The 12,616-nt window shown below is 43.2% G+C and overlaps 1 protein-coding gene across 2 annotated transcripts in view; it reads left to right on the top strand.

Moving 5' to 3' along the window:
- Window positions 1–12,616, top strand: part of RBPJ (recombination signal binding protein for immunoglobulin kappa J region) — a 64,168-nt gene that overhangs the window by 40,053 nt on the left and 11,499 nt on the right. For both annotated transcript variants that reach the window (XM_083159781.1, XM_083159703.1), the window contains exons 2-3: window positions 5,123–5,161; window positions 9,677–9,772. In XM_083159781.1, coding sequence (XP_083015907.1) covers window positions 5,123–5,161; window positions 9,677–9,772 — 135 coding nt within the window. The remainder of the gene's footprint in view (window positions 1–5,122; window positions 5,162–9,676; window positions 9,773–12,616) is intronic.

Genomic DNA, 12,616 nt, shown 5'->3' with positions numbered 1-12,616 from the left:
AAGTCGACATGTTTTTTTTTTTCCTGGAATGTCAACACAGTCAACATAAACACTAAAACGTAGCAATGCATCCCCTTGCATGGGTCGCTGCACTCGCAATGCTTCGGTGCGGTGCCTCGCTACACTCTGCACACTATTTGATTGTAACACCACAGCCTAGTGGATGGTAGGGCATGAAATACCGCCTGTCGGCACATGTCGGCTCAAAAAAACAGTAAAAAAATAATAAAACCTGTCGACCTAATGACCCTGTCGACCTAATGCTTGTTGACCATCACGCTGGTGACAAAATGACCGTATCCCGAGTATCAGTACACATTATAAAAGAAAAGGTTTGGAGGATAGGCAAAGCAGACACCAGCATGTGAAGATAAAGAGGAACGTACTCATGCAAAATGTGAAGTGTTGCAGCATTTCAAGGTTAAGGTTCAGATGCCAGGGACTCATTCATGTCAAATGAGGGAAGGGGCAAGTCACTTTTGTGTCCTTTGGGGCGCCCACCACCCCGATGCATACATTTTTCATGGATATTTCACAAGTGGCGAGGAAGGGCCCATAGAGTATAGGACATTACGAGTCTTCTTATCAGAGGATATGGGTTTTTGGTGCTGAATAAGGATGGGAGGGAGTGGGTGTAGGGGAGGAACACTTCCAATGTCATGCAATGGTAAAATATTAATATGTTGGAGTAGTATGGGCTCTGTTCCTATGATTGCGGTGATAAATCGCAAGAAAAGATACCAAATTACAGGTGACTGACAGCAGGTTTGATGCGCATCACACTGGCTGCACAAGCAATCTCTTGTATCATCCGAGCCGGGTTGGTTTGGCTGGGATCACTTGCAATATATCCCAGGTGGCTCAAGGGGGAATCGCTGGCAACTTCTGATAAGAGGAGTCGCTTTAAGGGGTGTACACAGGGGAGGCTGCGGGCTATTTTGACTTGATTTTGAAAATTGCCTTGTCTGAACTGTCTATAGTTCCGTGCGGTAGCTGGGCCGTGCATCGCCTGCAGTGTACCCACAGTGCGATTTTGGCTAACCTAGCCGATTTTGATTAGTCAAATTGCACTGTGTGTACCCGGCTTAAGTTACAGATTTTGCTTTTAACATCCTAAACCTTGCTTGAGGATTTTGTCTGCCAGGAGACTTCCCTAGCCTACGCGAGAGAATGTGCTACCACTTGGCAGGTATTGACGAGGAAGTGGCTAAAATCAGACTAGGCTATTACAGCAATCAGACTATAAACATCCCTGTGTTTTATGTTTTTATAGCTTTGTGGTCCGTATTATACCGTATTATGCAAGGGGTGCAAATAATGGCCTGCAACCTCTCTGTGTCAGACCATTTATGTGCGGGGCAGACGTGTGTTTTCCTTTTGCTATTTTTGGTCGGAATAATATCTTTTGCAGTGCGTAGACAGCTTTATGTAAGATGCAGAAACCTGATTGTCCTACATCAGAGAGGGAAGCTTTCACTTTCCATTGCTTGTTCCAGTTTATCCGCCCAGCCGAGAACTTGCAGGTAGTGCTGCAGCTCCGTATTCAGAAACCAGAATTTCAACTTACTGGATTTCAGCATAAAGTACCTTGTACTTATATAAATTGCTTCAGCTGTAAAAGCTTTTGGATATGTTCCTTTCATTTTTATTGCTCAGTTGACCCCTATGCTGGCAGCTTTTCACTAGCACATATACAGTTTAAAATGTGCTATACGTAGTAATCTTTGGCGGCCATTCTTTGTAGTAGATGCAGAATATCTGTATTGTAGCAATTCAACATACCCAATAATAGTCACATTATGCAGCTCTCACATCGCAAACCCTGCTCTGACCCGGTATTTGAAAACTTTTCTGAAATGGATTGGAGCAAGCTAAACCCCTTTCCACATCGCATTGTGGAACCAGTTTATTACTGGGTTATTGCCGGGTTGGTGCCTTTTCACACTGAACCCAGTTCACCCATAACCGTGTAATGTCATTGGTAATGGAGTTTTATAGCTCACATATTTGTATTCTAGCTAAAATTAAACCTGGTTGTTGATGTTTATGCACTGGACCAATTACAAATGTTTTTATATATTAGAGAATCCCTTATGTGGTCAGCAACCAAGTTAGCGTGGTCTGTATTCTTCTTTGGGCTTGAAGGTTTATGAGCAGCCGTTCAACCATAATGTCCAAGTGCATGGGCCTCCCTACAAATTGTCCTGGTCAAAACTGGTATTAGTTCCCATATGGAAGTCATGTGCAATGTTATTCATGGGACGACCCTTGTTCTTTCGCAGTCCCCTGATTAGCACCCTCCGGTCCCTAGGTACAGTGGCGTAAATTCATTCCAGTTCCCCGGAGGCAAGATAAATATGGATGCCCTCCAAATAGCTCAATCAGTAAGGTGTCTGTCTTCAGTAAGACAGGTCATGGGTTCTAATACAGCGTGTGACACCTTGCAAAAAGGATGTTAGTAGGGGGAGTCAGCCACAGAAGCGATATCGACCGCTTTCAATTAACTGGTTCAAACTGGCAGGGGAGGAGAGGTGCCCACTTGGCAGCTGGAGCCCGGTGGAAGATGTCTCCATTGCCTCCCAGAGTTATGCCTCTGCCTAGGTAGTTGTTTTGGACGCTTCTATGATCGTTCTTCCATGCCTTAATGACGAGACATCTTAGATTTAGATATCTTCTTAACATCCGCAATGCTCCTCACACATACCCCTGATCGAGCCGCCTATGATGATCACCTTTTCGAACTCTGTTAGAGACCCCTCAGCAAGCCATTTTGTTAGCATATGATCTAATCAGTGCCCGTCTACCTGCACAACCACGTGTCCTGCTGCAGGAGCGCACCATTTTGCATGCAAGAGGGGTGGATGTCTAAGTAGACACATCTGTTATATCACATCGGGTTTGAAGATGCTTTTCAAACTTTTTCATGCACTGTGCAAGGAATTGATCTTTAGCCAATAATGTGACATTTTTGCCGTTATCAGTAAACACATGTTTTTTTGTTTGTTTTTATTAAACGTATACTGAGTTGATACATTTTTAGGTTGCACAAGATGTCCGTCCTCATTTGTTTTCAGCTCCTATAAATATATGTACAGATGGAGGACTGTTTGGATTCTTTTAGAAGAGAATCTGCTATTGCAATAATGTGAATCTGTTATTGCTTAAAATCCTATGGGCTTGTAAGCAGGGACTTCCTACCTCTGCCTGTTATTACCGTTTTATTTTATCAATGTTTCCTGTTGTAAAACACAACAGAATTTGAAATATAAAAAACCTTCATAAATGTAAGTATGTGATACCATTTACTACAAATGACACTGTGATATGAGCAAGACTTCTCCTTACCTGCCTTCCCCTTTTGAGCAGCATTGCCTACTTAACTGAACCCTGGCTAGGCAGGGAAAGGAGAAAATACCTTCCAACAGACTTCAGTTGGTGCAGGAAATCCCCCCCCCCCCCCCTCCCCCTTCACTACAGCTTACTAGAAAGACTGTCAGCCTCTGTGTATCACCAAGGGGATCGGAGCTGTGCTTTTGATTGTTTTATAAAATTGCTCATTCATGGGACGTTTTGAATTTACAGTTTTGAGCATTGTAGTTTAATTGTGTATCATGTGAGTGTGTTAGCTGGAGGGGAGAGAAGTCCGCAGAGATGACAGATCTAAATGTAGGTGCTGGTTTCCTCTTCACACCCAATGATACCACCTGATGGTTTCATGGACAGTTCTGTACTTCTGGTTATTGTGGCTTGTCAGCTTCCTTCAACTAACCTCTGTCCTCCCAACTTTATATTACAATAAAATAAACCATGTAGAATTAACAGATTTCTACTTGAATTGCATTTTTCTGAAGAAAAATATCAGGATTCTATAATTTTACATCGCAAAATTTGTGGACAAATCGCGCCTGCCAAAATAAGTGGGGAAAGACATGGTTGCTCCCGACACATCCCCCCCCCCCTTGCATGCACCTGTCCATATATATGCTCAAAGCATGGCGATCGCATGCCATGCGAGGGGACGCAGGACACGTGTACAGTGTCCATGTTGACATAGACACCAAAAACTGCTAAACTTGTGTCGACCCGCTATACAAGTGTTTTTCAACCACTGTGCCGTGGCGGTTCACCTCTAGTGTGCCTTCAGCTGCTCTCCAGTGTGCGCCCAGATCTAGAGATGTCCAAACCTGTTTACAGCCACCACCAGTTCAACTGGTCTCTTCTTTTCATGTAAAGGGCCAGTGTATTTTATTTTTGTTACCTGTGGGGACCAGTGTGATTGTTTTTTTGTTTGGTTTTTATATGGGGGGCCAATAGGTGTTTTTTTTTTTTTTTAATCTGTGGGGGCCATGGTGTGCCTTGGCAAATTTAAAATCTTATTTAGTATGCCGCAAAGTAAAAGTTTGAAAATCACTGCTCTATACTTTAACCGGTTTCATGCCAGTACAATAGGGCCAATGTTCTGCAGTCACTATAAGGTTGATCAGTATAAGGTATATTTATTGTGATGTTGTCGTTCTACTGACAGATTACGGCTATTCTTATTTTATTTCTTCAACTGCATCAGAACAATTGGTTAGAAAATGACTGATCTGAAACTGTGGGGTAAATTTAATAGGATGAGAGAATCAGAAAGTGAGAGATTTGGTAAGAAATCTCCCGTTTTTTTTAAGCAAAATCAAACTGGTTTTGCAGTGTAAATGATTGCCGCTTTAAAAAAAAAAAATTAATGGAGATTTCTTACCAAATCTCTCACTTTCTGAATCTCTCATCCTATTGAATTTCACCCTATGTCATTTAATGTTTACAAATAACATTAATCAAACTAACAAATAATTGAGATGATATTTTCCCTAACACCTATGCTGTTAGTCACATTTCTTTGTGGTTTTTTTTTTTTTTTTATTAATACATTTCATCGGCTCTCGTTGCTATTTTTCTGTTCTGTATCGCCAGCAGCATCCGTTACCAGCTAGAGCAGCCTCTAACGTTCCTTTTATTTTTACCAGTATTGTTTCCATGGCTGCGTGCCCTCTGTACTAAAATGAATATTAGGCCAGTATCACATGCCACATGTGTGTCTTTCATGCTTCTTATTTGTAATTGATATTTTCTGTGTTTACAGGAAGTTTGGGGAGCGGCCTCAACCCAAACGTCTCACAAGGTAAGGTTCACTTAAGCAGTTTCCTATTTTGCCCACTAAAATGCATTGAAGTAAAGATATAAAAAAAAAAACCCAAAACCTAGGGAACTTGACACCTTGGTAAAGTGGCAGGTGAGTGCACTTGTGACTTACATTTGTTTTCACACCTTTCTAGTAGCAGTCGGACCACCCATGGTTTCTGCTTTAGATTTTTGTATTTACAGTAAGTATAGCAGCTAGGCCCTCACTATGGGTTGGTGCAATAAGAATTATTCTGAGGTGGGGGTTTGCCACTATTGAATTATATTCCAGTTCTGTAGCACCTCTACACAGCTCGTCAGTGGGGTCTGCGTTTTTACACCTAGTTACATTCTTGGGTACAAAGATAAGCAAAAGAACAAAACAAGAAAAAATAGTGAGGGGGGGGGGAGGGGCGGTCATGGAGCTCCCACAGCCGGGTGTAAGGGAACGTAACTCCGGCAGCCAGGCAGAGGCAGGGACGGAGCTGCTGGCGGTAAGCAGTCTCTCCCTGATGGGACCTGCGGCCGCCGCACTTAAACATTTAGACACGGGCAGCTGGGAGAGCGCATCTTCTTATACCAGCCTGTGTCTGACAGGCTGGTCGGGGACCGCGCTGCCGCTGGCCTGACAGGAGCGGGAGATGGGTCGTCGGGATGCCGACGACCAGATTCTGCTTCCTCCCTCCCTCCCTGCAAAATATCTGGTCGCCGTGGTGACCTGGCCCCCGGTATTTGTTGAGCCCTGTTCTAAGAAAAGCACATGAGGAGAGAGGGCCCTGCTCGTTAGAGCTTCCATTCTAAAGGGAAGGGGCAGACAAACTGGGGTGACACAGCAGGGATAGAAGTGAGCATAAACAGAGGGTTAGGATGAGAAATGGTTAGGTGCCATAGTGCTCCAAGTGTGAAAAACCCAACAATTTTACCCAAAATCAGTCCCCTCGGGTCCCTTGCGCATCAGACCTGGGTCGGAGATTGGACCGGCATGCAGGGCCAACCTCGGACCCTCCGCCCGGCGGCAGGGAACACGGGTCACATGCGATCATCACACGTGAAAGGACTGCATGTGATGTATCACATGTGGCTCGCAGGGGATCGGCTGGACATACACTGCTGTGAGAGATCGCAGTACTGCATGGCCAGCTTTACTGTTGCATACAAAGAAGTAAAGTCTCCAATCTCCACATCCAACATCTGTAACAGTGATATTTCCTGTCTAATGAATTGGTCACATCTATAACTGCAGAAAGGATGCCATTAATATAGATATAAGTGAGTAGCAGGGTGTAATACAAATGGGGATATCCAGTTAGCTTCGGGAGCGAAAAAATGGACGGTTTTCGCAATTTTTCCTGATGTTTCCCAGTTTTTCTTCTTCCTCAGGCTATCCTATTTGGCGTGTGAATTTGAGGTGTAAATTTGCACATATAAGTGAACCCAAATAGCCAGCAGCAGTCCTATGCATCTGAATAAAATGAGAGAAAAGCCCCCAAATACACTGCCTTGGAGTTTTTCTTGATTCCTCACTCTCCTTTAAAGCACATATCCAACACCTCTCGCCATTTCCACCTCCTCTCCAGACTGGACAACTGTAATCTCCTCCTACCTGACAAACGCCTCTCTCCTCTCCAGTCTAACCTCAATGCTGCTGCCTGGCTTATCTTCCTCAACAAGTCTTCTACGTCCACCTCTCTTCAATTACTGGCTTCACTTTCTAATCCAATTCAATACAAAGCCCTCACCCATTCCTCTCCCTCTTACATCTCTTACCACTCTTTGCACTCTCACCCGTCCTCTTCACTGCACAAATACATGCCACCTGTCCTGCCAACTGGTTACCATCCTCCCACTCCTTCCTCCAAGATTTTGGCCGTTGTGCTTTTTATTTTTGGAATTCTCTACCCCTCCCTATCAGACATCCCTACAAAACGTTAAGCAGTTTCAAGACCCACTTCTTCATTAAACCCATCCATCTCTCATCCTAACCTTTTTTCTCTGGCTTTCCTCATGCAATATAAACCACTTACCCAGATGCCATCAGGAGTAAACCGATCAGTGAAATAGACTATACAAGCAAGACCATATAGTACAGATCCAGTGCGTTTTGCTTGCCGTTCGATTCTGATCCCAAAAGGATCGGTATCGCATTGCAAGCAAAATTGCACCTTGGGAACACAGCATAACTTCTTTTCTTTATGAACTTAATGTTCATTTCCGGGTGCTTCCCTGCTTACAGAGGGGAATAGAATTGTTTTTGGGTGCCGTATGTAATGGGGTGAGTAGAACTCTGCAAATAGTTGGGCTTTTGGATGCCCAAACTGCCATGTTGGCAGCACCTTTATTACTTTGAATATAATGGTATCCCATGTAGAAAACCAGGCAGGGCTGATCTCTTCAATATAGGCAATATACAGTATTATGTGTATGTACAGCACTTTTCCTGCTTGGGCTGCTTTCATGTGACCGCATCTGCTGCGCTCGGCGATACTGAAAGTCTGTGTGCTTTCCAAATGTGTGACTGTACTTTCTGTATAGCTGATTGCATTCCATCTGGGGCGGTCCTCGAGATCTACCAACAGTTCACGTTTTCCAGACCACCTGCGGATCTGTAGAATGTGTCGATTAGGAATGAATGCAGCATGTTTGAAAATGTGACAGTTGGTAATGGCTTACACCTGTGCATAAGCTAGGCTGTCTGGAAAACGTGGACTGCTGGTAGAGCTACAGTACTGTTTACACATGAACTCTAGATGTAGCATGCAAGTTAGTTAGTATTGCATCATATTTGTGGAGGACTTCATGTTTTGGACCACCTAATGGTATTTGATTGTGTAGTGAATCATTATGTTGAATCTTGGGGGTGAGGGTGTTATCTAGTATCTATGTAAACAGACTCTTCGTATAGGTTGCACTGCCCACAACATAATAGAAACCAATGTGGAAATGCCCTATGCAAAGACCAAAAGTACTTCCCAAAACTATATATACAAGGTTTTTGTTTAGTTCTATGCATTCGGTTGCCGTTTCCTTTTTATGGTTATTGCGAAACTTATACCAGGTTCAACAGTGCAGGGGGCATAGAATCATCATATAAATATTTTTAATTAGTTCCTGTTTTTTATTTGTATTTTTTTGTTGTCGTTTTTTGCTTAGCATCACGCAGCTGCATCTGCAAATAATCTGTACGCATTAAGTTGCTTGGCTTTAATTTAACACTGTCCCGTCAGCAGCGTTAGCGCTTATGTTCATTTATTTTAACCCTTTGACTGCCAACATCTCTGTGAGAGCTGTTCAAAATATCCACAAAAAATGCCGGCGTCGCTCACATTTGTTATATAAATTCAAATTAAATATGTTGTGTAAAAAAAGATTATATGTCCTTTATAAGGTAAACTTTACAGTCAATATGATGAATACAAATGTCTGCTTGGCAATTTTGACGTTTATTTTGACAAATTTATTTGCCACTCAGAGGGTTAAATCTACAAAAGAAACCGACATTATTCTAGAACCCTTATTTAGCTCTATCTTCGGTATTGTCCGCTGTGAGAATGCGACTTAGTTTTCACTACACTCGTCCTGTGCTTAAAAAACCTTAACTAATGAACCAATAGGAACCTTCACACTTTTATCTATACAAGGCCACCTCATTTGCTGCTGAAGACTCAAAGCCTGTGGTTACCAATACCATGACAGTAAAGGACTTTAGTAGCTGAAGGTGCCCACACACTAGAACAATTTTTTTGCAGATTGTCCGATATATCGTCCAATGTTTACCAATAATCAGTCGAAAATCGTCCGATGCGCGGTCCTGTGGATTTTTTGCTAAATCTTCTGATCTTTCATGTCACACAAAAGATCAGAAGATTTAACAAAAGATCCATAGGATTGCACATGGGATCTTAAGAAAAATCTTTGGTTAAGATGTGCGCTTGCCTGAAATCTTTTGTCCAGGACGGACAGAAGATTTCAAGGCTAATTTATGCCCACATCTTAAGATCGCAGGTCTTTCTAGTGGTGTGGGCACCGGTTTAGTAGTCTATATTTGACATACTATCTCCCCGTCCAGTTTGCTATGGTGTTGTATGTACAGATTCTGACCCAGTTAACCGTTGCTGCGATCAAGACTTGCTTCTCTATAAATAAGGCAGTAGCCATGGTCGTTGCAAGCCTGCGTTGTAAGCGGGACAGAATCACCAGGTACTTGGCGGCAGCTGCTGGGACAGGGTGAGAACTTTGTTGAGCCACAAAGCTGTGGAAGTGAAGCAGTGAGCGCTCTGGTTTATCTCCTGCAGCTCAGAGGTGGTGGTTGTAGAAAACCACAGCAAAGACCTGCAGATTTGCATCTACTAAGCATGAATACAATGTTTTTATGCAGCTCAACCACAGATAATTAGTTTTACTCAAAGTAAAGTCTTCCACAAGTCCTCAAAAAACATCACTTTTGTATGACATTTATCTTAACTGGTAATAGCCTCTACATGCCTAATGTTGGTCTTTTCATTTTATTTGCTTTTAGGGAAGCAATGCGGAATTATTTAAAAGAACGGGGTGATCAGACCGTACTCATCCTCCATGCTAAAGTTGCACAGAAGTCTTATGGAAATGAAAAAAGGTACGTAAGCCTACGACATCGGAATACGTTTCTTATACATGAAGTGAATGAATGCTGTATAAACATACACCAAGCCATGCTCACCACAGGTGAACATTCAGGTAGACTTGTGCAGCACCTTTTCTGGCCAGTTACTGTAGCTGTTTCTGCTCACATTTCCGCAGGCTGCAAGCAGAAGTCCCCTACAATGATATAACGCCTCTGGAAAGAACGTAGCTCACACCAGAGCCCCCATCGCAGTTCCAAATGTCACAGTGCAACGCATACACAGATATGACAGATGTGGTATGGGGGTCAGACAGTCAGGATTCTGCTGGTCGGTAGACTGATGTCAGAATCCAGACTGTTAAAAGCCCAACAGTGGGAATGCCGACTTACAAGGCTATTCTCCCTCGTGGAGGTCCATGACCCCCATAGAGGGAGAATGTAACATGTGGTGAGCACAGCGAGCCCACAAGGGGCTTCTTTGCACTAGCCCCATTGCCTCGGGATTTTGACGCCAGACAGTGGGGCGAGCGTAAGGAATCCCCTTTGCGGGCTTGCTGCGCTCGCACGGGTTATATTCTACTTCTATGGGGATCGTGGACCCCGCGAGGGAGAATAGCCTTTGTAAGTCAGTATTTCTACTGTCTGGCTTTTCACCGAATGGATTCCATGGTCATTCTACTGACCATCAGAATCCCGGCTGTTGGGAGGTCATTCGGCACCCAATGTGATGGTTGTATAGTCTTTAAACTAAGTATAGATAATGATGGGAGTGGAGTGGTGCGCTATCAATAGCAGCTGGCACTGGGTTGTCAAGCCCAAAAATATAGGAAAAACAAACAAGAGATGTGCCAGCGCTAGCTATTCCAATAATTGAGACAAGACGTTCTCAAAGATTAATATTTAATTAATAACACAAATGATGTACATCTATCACCTAATATATGAAAAAAGGGGGGTACATAAATATGATTAAAAATTGAGCAATCAATGGATTCTATCAGGGATTTATGATGTTAGTATAATTGAGATCTCCAACTCTTGGGATAATTAAGAATAGGGGTGAAGAATATTGTGATGAATATTACCATCCGTGTGTTATCTTCTGGATATTAGGGGTACAGTGAAAGGTGACACCAGATGTCCTTGGTTGCCCTATATTTGCAAGGGCTCAGGCCTCCCGATTTGGCGTGCTTGTTTTCTCCTTGTTGCTGGAATTAGGAATAGTGCAAGTATCCCAAAATTGCAGAACTCCAGTTTGAGCAGGAGTTTAAACGTCGGTGGGAGAGTGGACAGGTCACACTGCCGAACTTGCTATTGTAACATGAGGTGAATGTGATTGCACTACTAATTTTCACTAAACAATCTATTTCCAGATCATTACAATAGAAACTAAATTTAACTAGAGAAAAATGTATGAATGCTCTAAATCTATGTAGTAAAAATGAACTTTTACTCATTGTGTAGAACAATGCTCTTACAGTGGGCATTAATACTGTATATGCACCACATCTGTCTGTGTGTATGTGTATGTGTGTGTATATATATATATATATATATATATATATATATATATATATATATATATATATATATATATATAGATATATAGATATATAGATATATAGATATATATATATATATATATATATATATATATATAGATATATATATATATAGATATATAAATATAGATATGTGTGTGTGTGTGTACTGTATGTATGTCCTATTGGTGAGATTTATACCCTTTTACATCAAAATCCCAGATCCGACCCGGTATTTGGAACACTGTTCCAAGCCAGGTCGGATCTGGGATTTGCACCAGTTACACTGTGGTGCCGACCCGCAGTGTAAACGGGGGTGGCACTTAGAGACAACATCATCTCCAAGCACCGGGATCGCCACACTGGGGCCCCGGACCGCCACGCTAGGGGCAAACTCAGCACCAAGGAGCCGAGTCAGACAACCCAGCATACCCATTTACACTGCTCACTACCCAGGTCCTGACTATGTTCCACCCTGTTCAGGACGTGGGTGGAAGTCCCGTTTAAGTGGACATGGGTTGACCCCTTTTACACTGCTGCTGACCTGGGTCCACAAGCAAAAGCCCAGGTTTTTGTGGCGGTGTAAAAGGGTTATAAGTTGATGGTCCAGTGTAAATGTAATGTTCCACTCCGTTTAAAGATTGACACCTTCAGATTAGTGTAATGCCCTTATGTAACTTTATCTCTTTGGCTTCCTATGGTGGTGGTCAGCCATGTCTATATAATCCTCCTTATCTTCCCCTGCATACAACACATGGCAGCTCTGCGTACTGAGAGTAAGGTCACAATATGCGATAAGCCATAAGTCTTTTTGAGCATTAATAGGTGATTACAGAAACAAAGAAGGAAAACTGAAACACAAAAGAAATGATGATGTAAATAAAATAAAACCCCATTCATAGGGACACTCCTCAGCATATGAAACCTAATGGGTGTGTGTGTCATTAGGGTGTTCAGTACAAGATTCCCTTCCCCCTATATCTGCCACTATTACATGCCACTATCTGTATTATAATCACACAAGTGGGCGGGTCTTTGCCCACTCGCATGCTCAGGCCACTCCTCTCCCCCTGCTGTGACCCACGTGTTCAGGCCACTCCTCTCCCCCTGCTGTGACCCACATGTTCAGGCCACTCCTCTCCCCCTGCTGTGACCCGCATGCTCAGGCCACTCCTCTCCCCCTGCTGTGACCCACATGATCAGGCCACTCCTCTCCCCCTGCTGTGACCCACATGTTCAGGCCACTCCTCTCCCCCTGCTGTGACCCACGTGATCAGACCACTCCTCTCCCCCTGCTGTGACCCACGTGATCAGA

The sequence above is a fragment of the Crinia signifera genome, chromosome 1 (assembly GCF_055691185.1).
Source record: "Crinia signifera chromosome 1, ASM5569118v1, whole genome shotgun sequence".
NCBI lineage: Eukaryota > Metazoa > Chordata > Amphibia > Anura > Myobatrachidae > Crinia > Crinia signifera.
Note: the sequence above shows the minus strand (reverse complement) of the source record. Positions and strands in the feature narration are given on the sequence as shown.